Source organism: Lampetra planeri, chromosome 19 (assembly GCF_965212315.1).
Source record: "Lampetra planeri chromosome 19, kcLamPlan1.2.h2, whole genome shotgun sequence".
NCBI classification, from domain to species: Eukaryota; Metazoa; Chordata; class Hyperoartia; order Petromyzontiformes; family Petromyzontidae; genus Lampetra; species Lampetra planeri.
The window spans coordinates 9,115,933-9,140,988 of record NC_136125.1 but is presented as its reverse complement, the minus strand read 5'-3'; the positions used below and the strand labels follow the sequence as shown (position 1 = coordinate 9,140,988).

General features: G+C 49.0%; 1 protein-coding gene across 1 annotated transcript; it reads right to left on the bottom strand.

Moving 5' to 3' along the window:
* Positions 1 to 3,703: 3,703 nt before the first annotated feature.
* LOC144724069 (uncharacterized) lies at positions 3,704 to 7,539 on the bottom strand. The gene has a single exon (XM_078602923.1). It carries the CDS (start codon positions 6,987 to 6,989, stop codon positions 5,037 to 5,039), a length of 1,953 nt encoding a protein of 650 aa, XP_078459049.1. The 5' UTR covers positions 6,990 to 7,539; the 3' UTR covers positions 3,704 to 5,036.
* Positions 7,540 to 25,056: the final 17,517 nt, after the last annotated feature.

Here is a 25,056-nt window from a genome sequence, read left to right as displayed (position 1 = left end):
GCTATAGGGAAGGCGCACGTGTGTGTGTGCACGACCGAGGATGAGGGCCGGTTACCGACACGGCCATTGGGGAGGTCTCCACGAATCCGTCGGCCCAGCGGGGGAGAGCTGTTGTGAGACCAGGCGGTGGAGAGTCGTGGGGTGCTGACCAGGCACATCGTGGAGGGCGCGTGTGGCAGTTAAGGGCGTGCTCGAGCAGAAGTTAGAGAGAGAGAGAGACGTCTCTAATATTTGACGATATTGGGTGCGTTGTAAGTAGTGCACAAATAACAAAACGACAACAACAAAAACCAACACGTTCGTCAATAACACTGCCTTTTCAAATATAGGGAATATATAATAGGCAACGTTTTGTGCTTCCATAGCACAAGGGCCATCTTCCGAAACGTCACCTATTTTGCGAGGTGTGGTGGCATCAAACAACATTAGCTGCGATGGCATCTCAATCCTTCAAGCGAAGCGAGGGCTGTCACTGAAAAGGTTAGTTTTGAAGTCGACAAAAAGGAGGCGTCTAAAGTCTTTACGGTGGCCAGTGAATGATTAACGGCGCTTGGCTTGGGGAGACTGCCTCCAAGAACGTCAGGTGGTCGTGGTGTTGGGATGCCGGGTGGCCGTGGTGTTGGGATGTCAGGTGGCCGTGGTGTTGGACTGTCAGGTGATCGTGGTGTTGGGATGTCAGGTGGTCGTGGTGTTGGACTGTCAGGTGGCCGTGTTGTTGGGATGCCGGGTGGCCACTAGAGCAGTGTTCTTTACTACTTTTCAGACGGGGTGAGGGGGTCACTTTCGCCGATGACGCCTCATCAGCGTGAGGACCACCACACCATTTGAAACCATTGGGGGTTTGACAGCAGCACGATGACGATGATGGGGGGGTGGGGTGTTTTCACTCTGTGTATTGTCGGGGGGGGCCTGCACTGAAGGCCCCACTAGAGGCAGCTAGTGGCCCACGGGCCTTGCAATGACGAACACTGCCCTAGACGGCTTGGAGCAAGAGGCTGTGTGTGTGGGGGGTGGGAGCTGTAGTGCTGCCTTTAGTGCGCTGCGCTATGAACCCGGTCGACCCGAGTTCGATTTTCGCTCGCGGCCAACACCGGTGATGTATTATCTCAACCGCTTCCTGCCCCCCCCCCCCACCGCTAGGTCGACTCTGCCTGGTGCGGTAGGTAAACATCGCTGCTAGGGAGACAAAGGCGGCCGGGTGTGGTGCTGGTCAAAATACTCTTAGGGGCCGTCCATAAATGACGTCACGCGATTTTTGACGATTTTTGACCCCCCCCCCCCACGTCACACGGCGTCACAAAGTCAGACCCCCCCTCAAATATGACGTCACAGCTCTGCCCCCCCCCCCTCCTAAAAAATAAAAAAATGCTTCGAATCGCTTTAAACTATTGTCATTGTAGTGCGTATTTAATGTGCCGCTGCACTCTGATGTTGTAGGAGAAAACATTTATTAAAAAAGTCTATTTAATTAAGTAGAACGTGTTTATTTATTTAAAGTTGCTAATTTTGACCTGACGTCACATTTATCACCCCCCCCCCCCCGTCACAAATGTCTGACCCCCCCCCCCACCTAGGTGCGTGATGTAATTTATGGACGGCCCATTAAGAACGTATATAGGGTGATCTTTGTCTCGCGGAAGCTGCGGCTATCTTCTATCAGTACTGTGGTCGTAAGACTCCGTGAGACTTGTCTGGGTAAACAAAGCGTGCCATATAATAGTCCTTGTAAAGTAGTGCGCCAGCAGTCATGTGGTGGGCCACCACAGTGCGGGGTAGTCCCACTTATTACAAAGCGTCTGACCATCGTGGAGAAGTTGGGCAACAAAAAATTAACCCATAAAAACAAAGTTTTTCACTATAAATCCTTTATATGCGTGGCGGCTCGAGTCCTCTCGTCCTCTGGCTTGAGAGATGGCTGCCACCTATGGGTCAGATGATTGCCTGCCACGATTAAGCAATTGGTAATTAAATATTAAAAAAATTCCTAAAAAGTGTAAAGTTATGGAAAAAAAATTCACGAACATAAATTGTCACGCACAACGAGTGTGCAAAATGTCAGCTCGATTGGATCACGGGAAGTGGGTTAAAAAACGACCGAAAGATTTGCACGGTCGTAAGCGCGCAAGCAAGTGAACTTAATATAAAGGATTTTTTAAAATGCCTCCACTGAAACTCGCTGTAGCGGAGTCTCTACCGCAAGCAGTGTTGCGAGCAGGCAATTGCAGGGCTGCACCTTTTATAAAAACGGTGGAGTCAAAAACAAACATCTCGCGGGCGGCTTTGTAAAACCAATAAAGCCTGCACCTGGCGCATTACTGTAAATAGTTGGCGGCGAGACGCAGACTCGCTGGCAGGAATCGACTCCAGGTAGTATTACATTTGCGTCGTCGAATTGGAATTTATCTTGGTGCGCGGCTGTTTTTAGTGCGGAGCAAATTTTGCAAACGCATCTCGCAGGTCTGCTCTGCTACAGGCGACTTCTAAAACCCGTGACACGTTTTAATTCTGACAAACAAAAAAACAAGCCAGCTACGTTGGAACAAACTGCATTTAGCGACTTAACGGGCGTTGGGATGAATTTCATCCAGCAGCGAATTAACAACGTTTCTGTCGTCTGTACATCCACATCGAGTGTTTCATACAGCCCGAAACTTTTAATGCTACCACGCCCTCTAGTGGCTTGATAGTGAAAATCTTGTTTAACTTGGTGTTAACCTTTATCTGTTGCAAAGGTGTTTTTTATCACCATTTGGAAACGTGTGCGTGCCAGGCGATGCGAGGGGTTTTAATGAAAGAACAAAGGGAAGCAAACTCGGAGTTTGGGAATTTAACGCGACGCGGGAGAGTGGAGATCTAATCTGGAATCGGAGGTTGTGATGGGTGGGACGCGCGTGCGGGATTGGATGATGCCAGGAGGTTATCCCGATGTGTGCAGGCAAATGGTTACTTGAGCATATTGGCACTACCAGGCAGAGGAAAGTGGAAATGAAGTGTGCGGTGGACAGCCACGGGCGATCTGCTCCATGGATCGTGATGATGATGGCGATAGTGGCAACTAGAAGTCTGACCAAAAGCGGGAAGACCGAGAGTCGGATGTTTGTGATGGGTGGGGGGGTGGTGAGACGGTAAGAGTGGTCCTTGAAGGACGTGACGGCTGGAGACCTCAAGCCAAGACGGTGGTGGATGAGGATGAGACTGCAGGTCAGGCGTCAACTGTGGAACTGTCCGGATCTCTCTGAAGGAAGACGCGATGGCGAGGTGTGGTGGCATGATGATTATGATGATTATTCGCATTTCTTCTTGACACGACAATCGGGCGGCTCGTGCCGACGAGCCGATGTGGAAACAGGAGGAAGGGGAGTTCCTGGCCAGAGCTTTTGTGTGTTGACCTGCAGAGGCAATTGAGTGCTCGTGTTTTTATGGCCTTTTATCGGCCAGCACCACCCTGAACGTTGTTTATCGACTGGGCAAATGAATACAACTTAATTTGGCACGTTTCCAGCTCCTGAGAATTTAAAATGATACCGTTGTTTTGACTGCCGTGCGTCCAAAGATTGTTTTCTGAGCTGGGCGTGTGGAAAGGTGCGTTCCTAGTGGTGTGTGTGTGTATACAATGTCATTTGACAGATTCTACAGAAGTAGTGTTGTGATATTACCTTATACGAGCCGTTCTCTCCTTAACAGGGTGCAAAGTACTTCTCACTGCAAGGCTTTCGAATTTTTATCTCATGGAATGACGCCGATGACCCAATAGGAATACAAACGGGGACAATTACATAACTCATGCCAATCACTCTCAAACTCCACGTGGTGGGGGAATCATTATCTGTCGTGAAAGGCGACTGCAAGTCATGGCCGCACGTGGCATTAAAAGAGCTGCATCTTGGGCAATGTACTGTGAGCCTGGTGACGCATAACGCGCATGACCAGCCTGACGAGCACCGATAGCGACTGTGGGATAAATGTTAATGGGTGCATAACACCCATGCAGAGAATTATCCTGACTGCAATATTACCCGTGCATTGACAATTTTTCGGATGAATGCGGCGTTTTCTGAAGCCGTTTTGTTACATCCAACTCGATGTACATTCACTGGGGGGGGGGGTGTATGTGGAAGTCTGAAAATTCACTCGTATTCATGATTCATCTGTGGGTTTTTTTAACCATCCACAGTACCCTATACAGTACATTTGAAAATATTGTTTTTAAATAACACTTTACAAAAAAACCGCCCACAACACCGCTGGTACGAGAATGTCAAAGACCGCCGCCTCTCCGTGTGTGTGTGTGCGCCTGTGCTTGACAATCTTGTGGATTGGTGGCACATGCTGCCTACGAGAGGACGATAAGCCAACATTAGCCTCGAGGCGGCTGCACATTTTTCTCCGCACAGCAAAGACCTCGTCGGAGACGCGTTGCTGTCAAAAGTGTCGCCTCTAGCCGAGCAAATAGAACCTTCACAAGATGCATTTGTTGGCGCCATTCGTGTCTCCTTCAGCTGCTGCTGCTGCGACATCAGAGTGTCAAAAAGTTTAGAGGACTCGCAGGGTTTTAATTTGACCTATAAACTAAAGTGCGTGACGGTGTGTGGTGCAAGAGGGGTGAGCGCACTGCGCTACGAGCCCGGAGGTTCCTGCGTTCCATTCTCAGTCACGGTTTCAACGTCCGTAGCGAGTGATCGTTCTTCAACCTGCACTGAACAGCGTGATGGAATTAAGGTCAAACTCAAACAACCACCGTGACCGACATGGCACGGGAAGGCCTGTAACTAACAGACGGTTGAGAAAGGGGCTGCACACTAATTTAACAAAACTTTACAATTGTAGACGTCGCTTACAAATGAAAACGGGCACGCTCGCTCGGTCTACTACAGTGCGATGCACCGTGCAGCATTTCACGAGCACTCTTTCTCACGAAGTCAACCCTGGGACGTCTCCCCCGTGGTGCACCGTTAACAGTTGTAAAATAACATTTTAAAACAATATCAATCCCAGCCAGAGAGCGGGTGGGCCCTCCCGTGGGCCCTCCCGCGCGGTCATAGGGCCACCTTGCCAACCGGCAGGTCTCCCTCCTCCTTGGCCCTCGTCTCTCTCACGCTGGACGACGAGTGGATGATCTGCGTCTTGTGCCGCTTCTTGCTCATCGGCGCCTTGAGCAACTTGGCGAACGACGGCCTTCGCATGAGCTGCATGTCGCGCAGAAAGTTGCCGCCGCCACCGCCACCACCACCGTCCGCCTCGTCGTCCGACCCCGCTCCCCCACCGTGACCGGCCGGGATCCTGAGGCTGCCCAGGTAGGGCCGTGGCAGCTTCCTGCGTGCCACCTCCGTCGCCGCGGGCCGCTCCGCTCCGTCGACCGCGGGCGCCTCGAGCAGCTCGCGGATCTCCCACGAGGCGTCCTGGCACAGGTAGTACCACGGCTTCCTGCCGCTGTAGTCGCGCGCGTTCACGTTCGCCTCGTAGGCGCCCACGAGCATCTTGGCGACGTCGGTGTGCCCGTGCATCGCGGCGAGGTGCAGCGCCGTGTAGCCCCCGTGGGAGCGCACGTTCACGTCATCCGCCGTCCCGGCCGACGACTCGGCGGCCGCCACCAGGACGGGCACCATGTCGGCCTTGCCGTGCTTGGCCGCCCAGTGGAGCGCCGTGTAGCCCGTGAGAGGGTCACGCCGCAGCGCCAGCGAGGGCTCTCCCAGCAGGAGGCCGTGCAGGTTGCTCCAGTCGCCGCGCGCCGCGCTCACGATCCACTCGTGCTCCACCGGCTCGAGAGCCAAGGGGGCCCCGAAGCTGCTGCCCCCTCCTCCCGCGGCGTCGTCCTCGCTGGTTCGAGCCGAGCCCACGGATTCGGTGTCTGAATCGCCCGCTCCAGTTTTGGCGTCGCCGCCAAAGTTGGGGGCGATGAATGGGCTCTTGGGCGAAGACGACGACGAGGAGTTGTGCCTCTTCGCTTGGGGCGACCCGGGGACGCGCAGACCCTGCGATAAGTTCTTCTTGTGTGTCGTCTTGAAGGACCCTCTCCCAACTCCTCCCCCGGCATCAGCTCCAGCAGCAGCAACAGAAGCTGTCGCTCCACTCGAAACCTCCTGGCTCGAACTGTCTGTACCGCCTGGCCCCGACTCGCCTCGGCACCCCTCCTCTCCGCTGTCACCCCTCCCGGCCTCCCCCGCGTCCTGAGAGCCGCTGCCCTCGCCCTCGGTGCACGCGGCTGCCTCTGACCTTGACCCTGGGGTCGTCGTCCCCTCGTCCTCCTCCTCCGCGGACGCTGCGGCGTGGCCTGGTGACTCCGCCGCCGCCGCCGCCCGGCTCGACGCGTCCACGGACACTCGGCGTGCCGCCGCCGTCTTGGCCGCAAGGCCGCCCTCTGCAAAGGGACCCCTCCCCCCAGTCGCGTCCACCGCCGGAGAGGGAACGGTGATGCTGATGGCCACCGGAGCAGGGGGAGGCACCACAGTCGCCTCGGAACTCGCCTCGCCGCCTCCTCCGCCTCCTGAGCTCGCGTCTCCTCCTGCACAGCCACCGCCGCCACCTCGCTCCTCATCCACGCTCGCGCAGCTCGGCAGGGCTATGATGCGCGTCATCTCGCCTGCCTTGCTCGGGGTCACCGCCTGCTGCTTGGCCGACTGCTCCGAATGTCTCCCCCCGCCTGGCGCTTGCTCCGAGGGCAGGAGGAGGAGGGTCCCGTCGGCGCGTTCGTCTCCTCCTCCTCCTCCTCGGTCGACGGCCTCGGCTGTCCGCGGCCCGTCGACCCCCGCTGTCTGCGCGCGCAGCAGCAGGTGCTGCTTGTACTTCTTCTTGAGCACCACGTACTTGGCGCCGTCCTCCTGCTTCACGAGACCCACGGCGTTCACGAAGCCCTTGAAGAGCTCGCGAGCGCTCGGCTCGCCCAGCGCGCCCCTGAACCGGTGCAGGAGCTCCGTGTTGGCCACGCGGCCTCCGCTCTCCACGAGGAAGTTGAGCACCCCGTCCTGGCTGAACTCTGGCTCGTCGCCCATCGTACGATGGGACCGCCCATGCGTGAGGTCCGGCGGAGCGCAACGCGCACGCAAAACGCACCCGTCGCCTCCTTGTTATGACTGTGGGCTGCTGGGTCGCGGACGGAATGGCCTTGTAGGTGCCCTCTCACGCGAGTCTCTTCGTCGTCTCGTATGGCGGAGAAGAGGCTGATGAGCAACGTGCTTGGCGAGAGAGCCCTTGGGCAAGGGAGCAGCAGCAACAGCAGCAGCCTTCGTGGTGAAAATCTACAATGCGTTGCTCGCTGCTCACACACTGCTCGCCCAACCGGAGAGCACAGAAAATCAATCTGCCTCAACCCCTTCCTCCTCCTCCTCTCGCGTTTTGAGCGCTGCGGTCGGGTCTGCCAGCTTATCTCTGCTACGCGAACGGCAAACTTGCTCGGGGTTTGTGGGCACGTGCTCACGAGCGGCGAGAGCACGCGGTGTGCGTGCGAGCGAGTCGGGGTACAGCTGGCGAGAGGGGGAGGGAGAGCGACGGAGGGAGGGAGAGAGACGCGCTGCGACGGGGAGTTGCGTTTTACGCATAAACGTGCGCGCAAGCCCAACTCGAGTGGGTTGGGTGTCTGGGTGGAGCCCAATGGGGGGAGGGGTGGGGGAGTGGTTGGTGGTGGGAGAGTTTGGGTTTTGCGGTTGTGGTGGGACTGACTGTTGACTGGGGTGGGGGTGTTTTGGCCCTCCTCCCCTATGACCACCCCCCCTTCCCTTATAATCTCCCCCCACCCTCTATGATATGATCCCCTCCCCTATAACCCTACTATGCCCCCCCCTCCACTATGATCCCTCCTCGCTCGCCGATTCACCCCCCCCCCATCACTGAGGTTTCCGGAAAAGGAGCGAACCAAGAGCCGCACACGCAGAGGGGGGGTCCGGGCCTTTCGACAATGATTCACGGCGCTGTCACGCAGCATTCTGTGGGTGTGTGGCGTGGCCGTGTTTATTTAAAGGGGACAGGATGTGTAGAACAGAATTTAACATTTTGTGGAGATGCACGGCACGCAACGACTGTGAACTTTAACCGAACGTTTGAACTCTGAGCGGAACGTACGCGCGTGTGTGAACTTAGGTAGAAAAAAAATATAATAATAATAAATTAAAAATAACTAAATTAAATCACGACTTTTCGGAGGCAACACAAGTCTCCGTCTTCAGGTGGGACCGTCACAGCTGAAGACGGAGACTTGTGTTGCCTCCGAAACGTCGTGATTTAATTTAGTTATTTTTCATTTATTATTATTATTTTATTATTTTATTTTATTATTTTTACCTACGTGACTTTACCGAAAAAACATGAGTGAATCCTTGCAGTCACGAAAGCTTCAAATCTAGAAGAAAAAAAAAGTGAACTTCTTTCGCACCGTACGTGGCCAAGCGATGCCGAGCCTCTCTCTCTCTCTGGGCCGTCGTGCAATCTGCTCTCGCTCTCTCGCTCTCTCACTCCCGCGTGGAGTATTTTGTACCAACATTTTTCTTCCTCACTTTATTAAGAATTTAGAATTTGAGGCTGAGGGCTGTAGGAGTAATGGTAGGGGGGGGGGGCTCGCCCCCCCTCCCCCCAAGCCGACACCAGCGAGGCTGCCGCCGTGACAGAGACGGTCGATGACGTTGATCGATGATGGATGACGTTGATCGATGATGGATGAGACGAAGCAAGCTCGGACAGAAATCACGGACCCAGATAATGAAAGTCGTATGTCCTGGCACCACTACCCCTTTATTTTATGTTTTCAGGTAAGGCCCACTGAGCTAATATAGTTTTGTTTTCTTAGAAGCGACCCGGCCACAAATGATGGCACAAGGACGTGGTTTGTCACGTGCAAAATCAGAGCAAATACTCTTAAGCGCACGTTTCTAAATGTGGAAGGGGAAACCTCCACGACACCGCATCGAGAACGCGCAAACCCATCGTCAACTCTCACGTTCTTGCGATGCTACAATCCTATGTTTAGCTCCCCACCGTAAGTTTAATTAATCGCTCCATCTCCACAGCGGGCGTCCTCTCGCGCCTAATCCCTCCTTTTGGCCGTCACGGTCTCGTTGGTGTTCATCACCGGCTATCCGCCTTGGTTGCGCCGCTACGCATGGCATGTTGTGTGACCTGTGTGCATCGCGTGGCTTTGCAGTACACGCGTTCGGCATCTCGCTATGCTGCTGCTGCTGCATCAATGTTATTCTTTTGAGCTAAAACAGAAGAGGAAGTGTGCGGTTGTTGCCAGACATTGTAAGTTACCCGCCCCAGTCTGTAATTTATTCGCAATGCCAAAACAAAAACCTCTACACCGCGTGCTGGGCCAGAGGGCATTGCCTCCCCATGGGACGCGCAGGTTAGCCAAGCTGGCCTTCCTCCTTCGCATCTCCTTTTAACATCCCATGAATATCGGTTTTCATCTCGCCGCGGTGGCGAGAAGTTCACTCCCTCGCTGGGTTTGCAGAAGGTCCGTGGGTTCGATCCCGATCCCCGACGCCTGCGTGGTTTTGGAGTTTGCCTGGCGCGCTCTCTCTCTCTCTCCGTGGTCGTGTGGGTTTTTCTCCCGGGTCTCTCCCGTTTTTTTCCTCTCCACATTTTAGAATCGACGTGCGTTGAGAGTTATTTGGCTGCTATACATTTCCACGTGATGAGCTACTTCTTTGAGCTATCATTTGTGGTCACGTCGCTTTTGAAAATGAGCTATATAGCTCAGTGGACCTTACCTGGTAAAATAAACGTAGGATAGATACTTGGTTAAACTTTAATTTTATCAGAAGATAAAAAAACATGACACCTAAGTGTGCTGGGATCAATAACCAAAGTTGGGTTTTAAACCCATATATGTAAACACAGCATTAATAACTCAATCTTAATAATAACCAAACAAGTTACAGACTAATGTGAAATTTAAATTAGAAACTGCATTCTTTATTTAAGCAATCTGAATGCGATTGCTTATTTAAAATATTGTCTTCGCTTTTTCTGACGTCTCGTCACGGGTAAGAAGTTGAACCCTCGGGGTCAGAAGGGCCACAGAAGTGGGTGCCACGGAGCAACCTGAGATCCCTTCAGGTGACGTCTGATCCACGACAATCCACTGGTGGATAAAGCTGCCCGCCCCCCCCCCCCATATAAGTTCAGTCAAGGGGGAGTTGTTTAACCACTTCACCCACACTCGTCAATGTGGTTTGGTGAAGGTGTTATCCATGATTTGAAGCTTTCGTGACTGCAAGGATTCATATTCTTAGGTTTTTTCGGTAAAGTCATGTCGGGCTGTGACGGTTCCACCTGAAGACGGAAGCTTGTGTTGCCTCCGAAACGTCGTGATTTTTATTTTTATTTTACTTTTATTAATTTTAATTTTTTACCTACGTGACTTTACCGAAAAAACCTAAGAATATGTGTTATCCATGGTCGGAGAAATTAAGTGTACGTCTCCGGGTTATTATTGCAGAGCACTCTCCACAGTGTAAATAACACCCTACTTATTGATTTGCTATGAACAATTGTTTGGCACGATCTGACCCTTTCAATCGGGGCAGGTGCAGGAGTTCCCACGAGACGCCTTTGTGCAAACGAACGACTCCTGTGCAGAAGCCTTCTCGGTCACAGATGACTCGCATGTGAGTGGATGATGCAAGTTCTCAGGGTGTTCTCGAGGGCGAGAATGATCAAATATTGGAATAAACATGTGTGTTTTGTCTTCTTGGTTCTTTCGGTAAAGTCACGTAAAAGGGAAATAATACAATAATAAAAATAAAACATAATAAAATAATTCTCACGACGTTTCGGCCACAACGCAAGCAGCCGTCCTCAGGTGAAAAACAGGTCTGTCGGAAAGACTCATTCATTATGTTTTATTTTATTTATTTTATTATTTCCCTTCTACGTGACTTTACCGAAAGAACCAAGAAGATGAATCCCTGCAGTCACGAAAGCTTTAAATCGAAATGTGTGTTTGTATGAACGTATTTCGTAGCCAACCGCGCTAATCGGATGTGGGTGGGGTGGGGTCAAAAAAACTAAACGCAAACAAAAACCTAGTCGAGTCTATACTTATAACTTCTACCATCTGAAACAAAAATATTTGTGTTTTGCAAAGAATGATGGCCTGTCTGTTGTTGTATTTAAGCGCTATTGTTCATGCTGTTTTCAGGAAATTCAGTTTGTAATTCGTGTTTTTACAAAAAAAAAATCATTGTTTTTCCTCTAGATTGCACATTCCCACCCTGCCCGTGTCCTGTAACTACCGCCACTGCCGACGGTCTCGGCTCTGGTCGTCCTTGTGACTGAGCTGGGTCTCCCCAGCTGAAATAAAGTCCGAGCGTTATAGATTTCACTCATTGGGTAGGGTCTGTGCCGTGGTGGCGAGATGATGTTAACTACCTTGCCTGGTATGCAGGAGAAAGTGGATTCGATCCGGACCCTGATGTTTGTATATTTAGAGTTTGTACGCCTCGCTCCCCGTGGTCGCGTGGATTTTTCTCCGGGTCCTGCGGGTTTTCCCTCCATATTTTAAAATCAACGTGCGTTTAGAGAATTTGGCTGCTATCATTTTCCACATGACATGCCACTTTGTTGTGACATCACTTGTGGCCAGTCGCGTCTGAAAAATAGCTATATAGCTCAGTGAGCTTTACCTGATTAAATAAAATATAGTTTATCTCAAAAAAGCATGTTTATACTTTTACGTTTTCTGTAAGTCCCGTGCTAACATATACATCATCAGTGAACCAAGGAATTGGCCTGCCATGGAGTGTGGTGGTCAAATCAGTGGAGTCGCCGATTTTTTTTCTAGACTTATAGATGAGGCATCCTTCCATGACCCTGATATGTTTTCATTGCTGTGTAAACTTTTAGTTGATAGTTCCCGTCTCATGTTGACCCAACACCTAAATCCTGCTTCTTTGATGTCCGCAGTTGCTCCGCCTGCCCCTTAACGTTGCTGCCAAGGTGAGTGCTTTCCTCTCCAGGTGCAATATTTGAGTCTTCGTCACCAAAAAATATACCGTAATTTGTTTCCTGAGGTATTTCTTTTTTTTTTATGGAGATCTGCGTAGAATTCCACTACTTTTTTATTGATGATTCTGTTTCTATCGTGCGCTACGGTTCAAGCTTGCTCTGAAAGGTGATTTCACCGATCGTCAGCTTCACTTTTTTACCACGTTCACACTCCTGTTACACGTTCTGATTTATTTCGTCATTCCTTTTCCCAATCGTTTTTACAGAATCTCAGTGTGGAAAGATGTTGACATTTTTCATCCAATGCTCATCTATCCTAAGCTGCGCGTAATGTGTTTTCAGAAAACGTGTCCTCGGTTTGTCCTACCTTGCCCCCACTGTCAGTTCAGTTCATTTATTAGGTATAACCCTGTGAGCCCAATCGGCTCTTGAATCGGGTGCAACCGCAACAACCAAAAACATGAACACGAAACATCTTAGAGTGACTACGCACTATACATTGTCAGTGTTGGCTAGTTCGTTACTCAAACGTGGTGTCACCCATTTCATCCTTTTACTTCTCCCAAGGTATTTTAATTTGTTGTTTTATAAGCAGTCTGCTCAGGGCCCCCACACTAAGGGGGGTTTGCTGGGGTGGGCCCTGCACCACCAAATATCCCTTTTCTTTTGCACCAACCCAAGTTCACTCTCCTTGTTGGTGACTGACTCGCTGTTGTGGTGGCCACCCCCGCTCAACTGCCCCCCCCCCCATCCGAGAGTAGCTAGAGTCGGGTCTGAGTCTACTCGAAGCTACTTTTTATCATCATCGCCAACTCCGCTGTCTGAGAACTCTACGGCAACAAACAGCCGCTGAAGCCCGACACGCAGTCGGTGGCTGCTCAAGTCTGCTCGCGGTCGATTCAGGGCGGGCTGGTGAATTTTCACGTTTTGTTCTCGCAATTACAATTATACTCTATCCCCCCAACCCCAGTGTAGGGTTCATTAGCATCTCTTTGGGCTCTGAATGATTCGGGGTGAGGGGAGGGGGCTGGCGTGGGGGGGGGGCTTCCTGCCCCCCAGCTGTGTTAAGGCGGGACCGCTGCCTTTGTTTAGAAGCTCTCACAGGGGTGCTCCTCCCCTCCCTTGCCCTGCAGCGTTAAATTAGTCAACCCCCTTTTTATGTCATCGTTATAACCCGAGTCAAGTTAATGACACCATGTGTGGAATCGGTGAATATAAATGATGGGGGGTTGGGGGGGGGAATTACCCCCCCCCCACCCCCCCATAATGACAGGAAAAGCAATCGTGCAGGCCGGAAAAAAAAACACGGGTTTCAAACGAATGCTACGTGTACACGTTTCCATGTGTCGTTTGCAAACATGTGGAGTTTTAGTCACGTGTGTTAGTCGGTAGGGTTTAATGTCGTCATTCGAATTAAAAAACACATGCCGAAATAAATGAACGGTGTCCAGTGACAGGTTATAGTCGCTCAGACTGAGACTAAGAAGACGAGACTGAGACAAACACGAGGATTGAGCGGCACTCTCTCTCCTCCAGAGCCAGTCGGGGGAGATTCCAAGCTTCCACATTCCTACTGCGAAGTGCGCACACTGTCCCGAAGATGTCCAATTGTCGACCACACACACACTCGGGCGGGTTGCGCATTTTAGCCGCCCTTGATGTATATACGGATTGGAATAGACGACTCTGACTGAGATGTGTTAATTCGTGATCACGATCGAGAGCACAGATTATCTCCCAACCACGCCATCGTAGACCATTCTTGCGCAGTGTTCTCGGTACTTTCCAGGGTGATGATGCCTGCCGTGCCAACGCGTGTCTGTGCCTGTACGGCAGATGATGCTGATGCCGCCGTGTGAAGGAATGCTTGATTTTGTTGGTGACTGCCATCCAAAGCCCTTAGGAATTGTAACGATTCACCAGACCTCAATCCCCACGGCGATTGTGATCAATTAACCAGAACTCGTTTAAGCAAGCCCCTACCTGCTTGACGAGACGCTGAAATTGCAAGACCGGCAGTCCAGAATTTGCTTGTATTAAACCAATTCTGCAGAAAACATTACTCAGAATGGCCAATGAGACGTTCACAAAACACAGTATTTATTTAGATGGAGAGACCGACATGGGGATGAGGTGTGTACGTCTCGCCACAGTGACACGAGATGTTAACTACCTCACCTGGTGTGTAATTATATATTATATACTGGAGTTTTCGTGCGTATGTGGAGTCTATCTTCTCCACGTGACCGCGTGGCTTTTTCTGCGGGTCCTCTGGTTCCCCCCCCCCCCCCACATTTAGCAACATGCGTTTAGAGTATTTGGTTGCTATACATTTCCACGTAATAAGCCGCTTCTCTGAGCTGTCATTTGTGGTTGGGTCGCTTCTGAAAAAAAAATAGCTAAATAGCTCGGCGAGCCTTACCTGGTACAAAAAAGTTTGAGTTTAGTTTATTGATGATGATGATGATGAATGAAGGGGTGTCGTGAAGACGACTTGACGGCCCACTTGTAGATTAGTTTGTATAGATTACCCATGTCGGAAACACTCGGCAATCCACATTCTTGAAGTTTTTGTTTCGTGTCCCCACAGATTACCTTAATCATTCACTTTGTTCATCCACTCAATCCGCTTACACTCAACAAAGCCCTATATTTTCTGCATACAGTATTGCACTCTTCTATATTATCATGTTTGTCCAGGACACCCCTCCCATGATCACGATTTGATTCGGCAATCAATTATTCTTAAGTCTCTTTTTTTACGGCCGGGATTAGCACTGCCAGCACTTCAATACACATTTGATTACTACAGCGCATACATTTGACTTTGTAGAGAAATCGTGGTCGTATTAATCTATCCTAGAGGCGGCCGGTTAGAGATCGAGGAAATAAAGGGGGGGAGGACCTTTGGCCTGGACATGAACAGGGGGCAGGGAGTCAACAGCACGGATCGCATCTAAACTTCGGGTTCGCTAGAGGAGAATGAGTGACCTCTGACATTGTGTTTGTTTCTCCGGAGACCGGGAGATAGGCGGTCTGTTCGGTCGCCGCGTTGATGGCAGTCGTCGTGTTTTCGCACTCAGCAGTGTGGGCCGCATGAAGGCTGCTCCCACGTTGACATCTTCCACCTCCTTGCTGAGCGAAGGGAACTTGGAGCAGATAGTAGAGTGAGATGATGATGAATCGTACTTTAATTTGATATAGCGTCATTCATGCCAACAGCATCCCACAACGTTTGCATTAATTATATATATATATAAGGACCAACTCCCATATGCCCAGTTGGCTACACACGGCACGAAAGAAGCCCAACACACACAAACACACACCAAGAAAATAAAACCTTAGGACCGACCAAGGATTAGCATGAATGAATAAACAAATTAAGAGATCTGGATCCCATTGTATATAGCTGTCAGCATCCCATTTTATATCTATCAATAAAATAATAGTATACAGCCCTTTGGCACTCCACTGCCAGATATGGAGAATAGTTTATGGGTGTTGCACCACATCATGTAATAGCAACCCCATTAAATTTCGATTTAAAGCTTTCGTGACTGCAGGGATTCATCTTCTTGGTTTTTTCGGTAAAGTCACGTAGAAGGGAAGTAATAAAATAATAAAAATAAAACATAATAAAATAATTCTCACGACGTGCTTGTTTAGTTACTGCAGCTACATATTATTAACATTCCTTCTCTTTATTAATGCTACCCCTATCCCCTCCCTTTGATGCTGCTAATCCTGCATAATGCACGGGCATAATATGACTTTAAAACCCCCCGCCCACCTCCTACGCATTTCACAAGTAGCACTAATCACATACCTGCATTTCCCATAAATATGCTAAATTCCTCTTGATGTGCAAATTATTTTGTCAAGGCGCCCTTTCCCCCCTTCCAACCCAGCTTAAATATACGCTCCAAGCGTGGTGGTGTTTCATTCAGACGCTGTCTCCCCGACAGACCTGGTCTTCACCTGAGTATGACTGCTTGCGTTGTGGCCGAAACGTCGTGAGAATTATTTAATTATGTTTTATTTTTATAATTTTATTACTTCCCTTCTACGTGACTTTACCGAAAGAACCAAGAAGATGAATCCCTGCAGCCACGAAAGCTTTAAATCGAAATGCTGTCACTGGCTTTGCTGATGGATCCACACCCTAGGCTGTGGATGGCCGCCCTAACGGTGACGGCAGTGGCAGGGGGCACTGTACGCTGTCATTGTTTCAGCTCTCCTGAATCATCATTGCGACTTGGGGCACACTGCCTCGACTCCGCCAACGACGAAGATCCCGCGTGTGGCCTTTAAACAGACTGTTGGGGGCAAGTGCCGTGAGCGAGCAGCCTAATCAGAATCAGAAAGGGTTTTATTCGCCATGAAAGTTCGCACAGACAAGGAATTTACTTGAAAGTCACGCACGATGAGGGGGTGGTTGGTAGACAACCTCTCCGCCCGTATTTGTCTCCCCAAGTGAAGATGCTTAACGCACTCTGCGCCATTGTAAGGTCGAGTCGGCTTAGGCGAGACTCGGGACCGGTTCCAGCTAATCGTCACTGGTGTTGGTTGCCGTGGGCGGGAATCGAATTCGGATCCGATCCCAAGGCTCCCATCTCCACTGTGGACATTTCTCTCAGGCACGTCCAATGTGTCGGCCTATGTTGCATGTGTGCAACCTGTTTGTGTACGTACATGCATAGCCTGCACCTGTTGTGTGTGTGTGTGTGTTCATGATGCATTGTTTTATCAATTGTTTGATTCTTAAGGCTTACACAAATTATGGGGGGGGGGTGTTATTATTTTTTCTTAAACTAAACTATTTTTATTTTTTCTTAAACTAAACTCTTTTTATTTTACGAGGCAAGACTCACTGAGCTACACAGCTCTTTTTCAGAAGCGACCTGGCCTAAAATGATCGCTCAGCGGAAGTGGCTGATCACGTGGAAATGTATAACAGCGAAATGCTCTCAACGCATTATGTCGATTCTAAATGTTGACGGAAAAACCGGAGGACCCGGAGAAAATTCTACAGGACCACGGGGAAAACATTCACACTCCAAATTATACAGGTGTCGGGATTTAACCCAGAGTACTCCTGTATGCCGGGTGAGGTAGTAGTTAACATGTCACAATCGTGGCGATTATACCCAAATTGGGCTAAAGGAGTGAACAACATTGCACAAACTTGACGGGGGGAAATGAGAAACCAAACAAAGGAGACTGTAAGGGTAACGATGAACAATTTGCGCAGCTGATTCAAGAGTAAAGTCACAGGCCTGAATCCGCGACAAGCCGTCGAATCGATGGGGGAAAACCTCGACAACCCTCCTAGTTTTCCCATCAATAAACGTAGTTTGTGTGTCTGTCGGCAAAATTACATTTGCAGGGATAGTGCAGAAAATGTGACCGAGAGTGGGCTACAATCGACGAACCTGCCAGACAAGGGAGGCAGGGTGGGGGTGGTGTTCAGTTTGTGGGTGTGACTGAGCATGAATAATAATAATGACACCACACCTTTTGGTGGAACCAGGCAGTGTCATCGGTAACAATCTTGCGGGCAGGACGGGCTTCTATAAATAATACAAAGCGTGTCCCTGCACGGCGATCCATGGGTGTGGAGCGTTTGGCATCTTCCGCTTGTTGTGAATCTCGCTTGCATTGACAGGGCACCTAATATGGATGTAACAGCCCTGCTGTCAATCTACTGCTGGATGAAGGTCCCCCCCCCCCACGCTGTTGCCGTTATGGGTGTTGCACCGCGCGCTGGTCTGTGTGGTTGTGAGATGAGGGAGATGGGGGGGCTAGGATTCATTCCGGATATCACTCGCCACTGATGTTAACCATGGCTGGGAATCGACCTCCGATTGGTAGATTCGTCACGTGGTGCGCGTTAACTGCCGCGTCACTACTCGAGCTATAATTTTCGATGTAAAGCTTTCGTGACTGCAGGGATTCATATTCTTGAATATTTCGGTAAAGTCACGTATAGTGGAAATAATAAAATAATAAAAATAAAACTACAATTTATTTTTATTATTTTACTAGAGCTATATAATAATAATTATTAATCGCGTTTTATTTACGCAGAAGAGCTTTGCCGAGTTTCACGCGTCGTTCTCAGGAGATTCCAGCATTCGGCTGTTTGGCAAGATTCCCGTTCATGATTGTTTGCCATTTTTTCGTGGAAACCGGAGTTCCTGGAGAAAACTCACCGCATGCAAGGTGGGACACTACTCAGCACTGGCATCTCCTGACCACCTCTCCCCCCCCCCCCCCGTGCTTCTACACCACCTGGCAAGCCCCTGATGGCCACCCATTCTAAAAGTGCTAACCGAGCTCGACACGCTTGGCTTCTGAGATCCTGGTGACGGTTGGATGCATTCGGGGCGATTTTGATCGCATAATCATCTTCGTTATTGACGTGCCTTTTTATATTTTTAACAGTGTTTATTGACAACTCGCCTGTGCTAGTGTCTATATCGCAGGGGCAATGGCCGGAACCCTTGCGGGTGTAAGCGTCGTTGTTGGAGAAAATAGAAATGCAATACCCCTCGCTGTATTGTTCCTTGTGGCTATGTAATTCAATACGCTCGTTTACCGGTGAACCTGTTTGGGAAACGAGCAGTGTTTACGGGCGTGTTGCTATCGGCTGTTGAACCTGGCCTCGTATCCACCAAAAACAAATTTTACACCGTGTGCCCAGTGTGTGTGTTACAGGCGTGGTGGTGTGTGCCTGTGATCCAGCACTTTGGAGGCGAGGGGTTTGGTGGTTCTCATGAAATTTGTGAAACTCCCAAACCCAATGTTCCTGTAACACAAACTGAGCACACGGTGTAAAATTAGTTTTTGGTGGATACGAGGCCAGGTTCAACAGCCGATAGCAACACGCCTGCAAACACTGCGCGTTTCCCTAAGCACGTTCACCGGTAAACATCCATATGTGCAGAGCTTTGAGTGTGTGGTGAGGTGGGTTTCCTCCAGGTACTCGAGTCTCCTGCCACAAACCAAACGCTTATTTAAGCCTCCTCCTGAAAACGACTTGAGTCTCGGTGAAGCGTTCCTGGCCAAACGTAGGGCATTTAATAATATAATATAATTTATTAAAAACAAGACTTCATCCTTTTTGGCATCAATACAGGTGTTTATGATATGAAAAATAAAAGTAGGTTTTACCCTTTAAAAAACGCATACCTGTGATTAAAAATTCAAACAAAAATGCTTTGATGTATGCACTGCGATCCTTTTAAACACATTCGCTTACACCAAAGACGGCCTCCCTCTTTGATGGCTTTGTCAAGAATGTTAAATCCATGGGTTTTTTTAATCATTCAACATCTTGATACTGGCGAAAGGGTCTCCCATAGATGTCAAAGTATGTCATCGTATCAACTTTGAGACTTTAAAGTTCAAAGTGTGGTAAGCTCGGAACGTTTGACCCACGAGGCCACGGGCGGTGTAACGCATTGCGCGAGAGTGACTGTGTCGAGGCGTGGGTGTGACGTACAAGTATCGTTGCGTTTCGTCTCTGGTGTCCCCCTGTTGCCATGGCTTGCAACGTCGAAAACAACACCCCTCGTCATTTTGACAAAGACAAAGATCTCCCGGTATAGCCTTGACAGACTGGTTGGGGCAAGTGCTATTGGCGAGTGTGACGGTTGGCACTGAGTGGCACAGGAGAGGGTTGGGTGGTCGGCAACCACGCCTTTTGTCTCCCCAGCGGCGATGTTTACACACCGCACCAGGTACTCGTTTGAGGCCGAGTTGACCTAGGGGGAAGCCCAGCACCGGTTCCAATAATCTTCACAGGTGTTGGTGGCCGTGAACGGGAATCGAAATCGGGTCGCCAGGTTCGCTAAGCAAAAATACCACCTCTCCCCACTTTGTCATCTGACATACACACGCGTGTGCAACGTGTCGTCTAGAAAGGCTGTGACCCCGGTACAATAACATTCGAGTGAACCACATCGCACCGCTGTTGGGCACATTGCACGGTTTGATACATTCTTCGTGGTGCTGGCTGAGAAAGTAAATGTTAATGAGCGGCCACATCACCCCCACACCCCCTTCTCTATCCACGCTCTTCTTCCGTGTGACGCCAGTTTAATCGCTCTCTATCCATCTTGCGGGGGTTGGGAGAGGGGGCATTCCACATTTGACCAGCTGCACAAACAATGGCATTCGATTTTTTTTTTGTGGTTCTATTATAATCAACTCGTTTATTTTTGTGTGTGATGCAGCTGTTGTCTGTATTTGCGTTTTTGGTTCGTGTGGTCTCGTTTTAGCCCGTTTACTATTCCAGCGCGTGAACTCTAAACTAAAATAATACATCGCGATACAGTCGTGACACGGCTGTGTGTTGTGGGTGACCGCATCGCACTGCAATCGGGGTTTTCACCTTACCTAGCATATCCTTCCCGCACCTCCCGATTAGCACGATTGGCTACGTACGGTCCGAAAGAAGTTCAACATACGGGGTACATACGTCTTAAATATACAAGCTTACTCTTTGTTTTTTTTGGTAAAAAAATCATGAAACGTCGTGATTTAACCTATTTGTTTTATTTTCACCTACGTGACTTTACCGAAAAAAAACTGAGTATGGGATCCTTGCAGTCACGAAAACTTCAAATCTAGAATGTACAAGCTTGTCAAGCCAGTCCATTACGGGGGAGCCCGTCCACTTTGTTTGGGGGGAGAGGGGGATTCCACTGGACAGAGACATTTTGCGCTTGGAAACAAACATGCGGGTGTAATAAGTGGGACGGATGCGATAGGTACGCACAAGTACAACAACAACCGCCATTCGCCACAAAGTGGCGGTGACGTCACCACGACGCTTGTGCCAGGCCATGTGCACATTGAGACCACGTGAAGTGTCGAACGCCCGCTGGCAGGAGGTCACGCACAAGTACACGCACACACACGCTTGCAGGTGTGTACACCCGTTGACATTCACGCTGCAGAATCAGCCACTCTATTCCTGGCCCAACAACGGGTCTGTTCCGGGATAAACCGGGGTCATTGTCGCTGCTGCCAGAGTCCTGTCAAAGGTGCCTCCGTCAGCCCCTCGATGTGTTTGCGCGTGTGTGCCTGTGTGGCTGGCTGGCCTTCTTTGTAAATCGCCACCATTATTATTATTAATCTGCTTGAACAAACGAGGGCATTGGTTGCGGAGCCGTGCAACCAATGAACCGGCGTCGTGAGTGCGAGATAAGGCATTTAATTACATGCTGTGGGCTGACGTTGGGAAAATGTACAACGCCGTTTGGCGTTATCGTCGCAATCGACTATCCCCTGCTTGATGAAGGCCTTCCCCCAAGCCATCGCAATCTCGCGTCGTCTCGCGATGCAATAATTTTATTGGCTGATCCACCAGAGCTGATTTCATCCCTCCATCTCCACGGGCCACCATCTCGGGCATGTTCCCTCTGGACTACATTTCTCTAAATTTTTTTGCTCTGTTTTCCTACAGAATTTGAACCGATTTATTTAAATGCCGTTGTACTAGAACGATAACATCGATGAAACTTGTCAATGTTGGCATTTCTTCAAAATGTTTGCAAATTTTCCGATTGTTTTCTCATTTGGCATTTATTTTTTAAATCAAGATTGTTTTAAGCGTGTTTCCGTGTTTTTATTGTCATCAGCAATGTGTGGCCTCGTGAACCCAAGCCACCGAATACGCCAATCAGACCTCTTTGGTCGCTTATAATGACGTTTGGAACCGCCTTGTGAGGTAACGCTACAGTTAATTACAATTGCCTTGTAATTTTCAATTAATTACAACTTTTACATTTTATAATTGTAATTGGCTCCAGGTCTGGAGCGGCAGCCATCCACGTGGACAATATGTGGCACACAAAACAGTAATATGAAAAGTTCACAAACACTCGAGTCTTACCTCACATTATTTAATCCTTGTTTCGTGAGTGTAACGGTTAAAATTTGTATGTATCGATTGGAACTATCGGAGACTACGTCGTCCGAGGAGATGGAGTGATGAAATCCGTTCGCCATATGCAGGTACATGGCAGCTGGATAGTGGCGATGCATTGCCATGTGCATTATATTTTTACAGCACTCGCATAGATGGGCAAAAATAAATATCTTCGTATTAAACAGAGCAGATGAATAATTCTACTGAAATACACAAAGATGTTCGTCGAAAGGGGGGGACGGTGATTTATTGTCTAAACAAACGAGATGCTGACAATCCAAGTGAAAATTGTATATCGCTATGGTTGGGGTAAGCCGATGCAAAGCACACCAAGTCAACAGCCGCTACATCTCTTTAGCCATGAACATACTTGCATCGTGTATAACGTGCATCTACAGGCATTCTGTCGGTCCACTGCGGGTCATGTTGTTGGAACCGACTCTTACTTCTTGAATCGTTGCTCTTGACTTTCTGACTCTCTCTCTCCCTGATGTACGTATGTGCTATGTTGAATTTTTTTCGCGCACCGTACGTAGCCAATTGTGCTAATCGGATGCTTGTCGTGGTCTCAAGCGAAACGCTGCATTTAGTTTCTCGATTTGGGATGTGAGGCTTGTTCTTCAACTCTGCCCGGTGAGCTGAAATAATAACAACAACAACAATAAGAACATCAATGATTGCCACGTCGTTAAACGCGTGTACACCACGTGACATGTAATGTGTGTAGCTGCGTCCGGTTATTAATGCCTCGCATTTGTTCACGTCATTACGTTGCTTCGCCAAACATAATTCTCAATTCTCGCTTGGCTTCTGGGATGTTATGACACCCGGCCGCATTCCAGTTGATTGTACGCGTACAGTAGTTTGATAAATACTGCATAACAACATGGGCAACGGTTTCGCTTTGAGAAGTTGTTGTGAACTTCTCTATGAGCCACACTTCCTTGCGAAAAAAACCCAAGAATTTTCCATTCCACACGCGAATCGGGGCGGTGTCAGTCAATGGATGGACCAAGTCTCCGCCTGATACGAGCCGAGGGGGTGGTGGTGGTGGGGCTGGTGGTGTCGAGACGTGTCTGAGGCATGGCACAGGGGCGGGGGAGGGTGTGGGTTCTGGAATGCATTCTGATGTGACCCCCACAATACACAGAACAGAACTCCAAAACCCACGCGGAGATGATTGGCACGCTCGAACCACAGATGTGTGATGCACAGAGTTAACAATGTTGTGTTTGGAGGCGGGGGGGGGGGTTATTTTCTCCATCACAAGCATGCGTATGTTGTCTCTTTTTTAACGCGCATGTTCGAGGTACAACGTGCATGATTTAATGTTTTTTTTGCAGCAGCGAACTCATTTTTTACGTGGTCACGTCGGAGTTTACAAGCATGGGGAAAAAGCTGCTGAGGTTTTGAGAGGTCAAGGAAATGTATTTGGTATAACACGTAGGCTTTCACGACCAATGTTATTCATAATAAAGGTTTTTGGGTTAGATCGCGTTATTTATAAATGTGTCGTAACCCTCCAACACCCGACACGGCCAAACAGTAAAACACTGTCACGTTTACAAAAGACAAATAAATAGTTCATTACTTTAGCCCACCGGTGTGGTGAAGAGTGAATCAACATAATTTACAATTGTAAATTGTGTCACGTTTACAAAAGACAAATTTACAATTGGGCTAAAGTAGTGAAATTTACAATTGTAAATTTACAATTGGGCTAAAGTAGTGAACTATTTGTCTTTTTGTAAACGTGACACATTTTTAACTGTTTGGCCGTGTCGGGTGGTGGAAGGTTACGACACATAAATAACGCGATCTAACCCAAAAACCTTTATTATGAAGTGTATTTTATATTTTTTACTGATTTTAAAAAGAACACTCTTTCAGAGGTAAGGAAGACAGACCGGCTGACCTCGATCGGACGCCAGTACAATTTTTACTTTGCGGAGCATATGCAATGCAACCCCATCTCAACACGCTGCACTGAAAAAGTGGAAGTGTGTAACTTGGAGAAAAGGGGATGTGTGTGTGTGTGCATTGTGTAAAAAAGAAAAATATGTTTTAGAGAAGTGACAGTCTTACGCAGAGGAGAGAAGGTCTTGAACGTTTTACTTGCACAGCGGCAGAGGGAGTCTACAGTACATGGCCGAGATTGACCTATTGATGACGACTATGACTGGAGTTATTTTAGATACTGGAGTAGATTGCCTCAAGCGTAAAGCAGTGACTCTCCTCCATGATGATTTGATGATAGGGTGTCGGTGAGCTGTGTTCGAAATGCAATGGATAAGTTCTGATATGAAACCTATTCGTCGTACGGAAACCCATGTTGAACTGCTGTTTCCCACCCGATGCGGACATTTCCCAGTTTAGGAATAGGGACCGTTTTTGAAAAGTGTAGGTACTGTAAATATTTGGCGGTCTGAGACCTGCGTATGGCCATACCATCATATACTGGCCCATTTCGACCACTGTGTGGTTAGGTAGGTATGTGACCCGCTGGTTGATGGCCACAACTTTGAGTCGTATTCAAAAGTCAGTCAGAGGGTGATGGTATTTTTTTTCAGATATGTCGCGCGATAGCAAACCGGGCTATAATAGGAATGCTCATCCGTGAACAGATTTTAAGGCACGATTCGTCATGATGGCAGGGTTGTTTAGATACACGGCAGAGGTCGCCGCGAACAGCCACGGTCTCATCATTTCGTACAATGAATGAAAACGGTTTTTCCTGGAACACGAAGAGGGCATGCGGGGGAACGACATTACTGTACTCGACTTTTTCAATCGAACACTTTAATTCCGTCCCCGAACCCATCCAACCCCCCCCCCCCCCCAAACAGCAATAGCAATAGATCGTTGGCCCTTTGTAAAGCTACTGCTGAATCAAGGCTTCATGTCAGTCGTGGTGCTGTGTTCGATCCATACTTCACCACATGGCCGTGTGTGATCACTCATCACCTGATGCTTAGATGTAGCCGGAAATTGAACTCTGGGGTTACGGAGGTCATAGTACGACACACAGAGGAACATACAGAAACTTCCCAAGATGGGGAGAGGGGGTTTCCAGAAATGTCAAGATTTTTTTAAGTGTCCCTGCATTTCATGAAAAATATTCGATGTACCTTTACCTGGTAAATATGGAATAAAATATCAATTTGAAGGGTGTCAAGGGG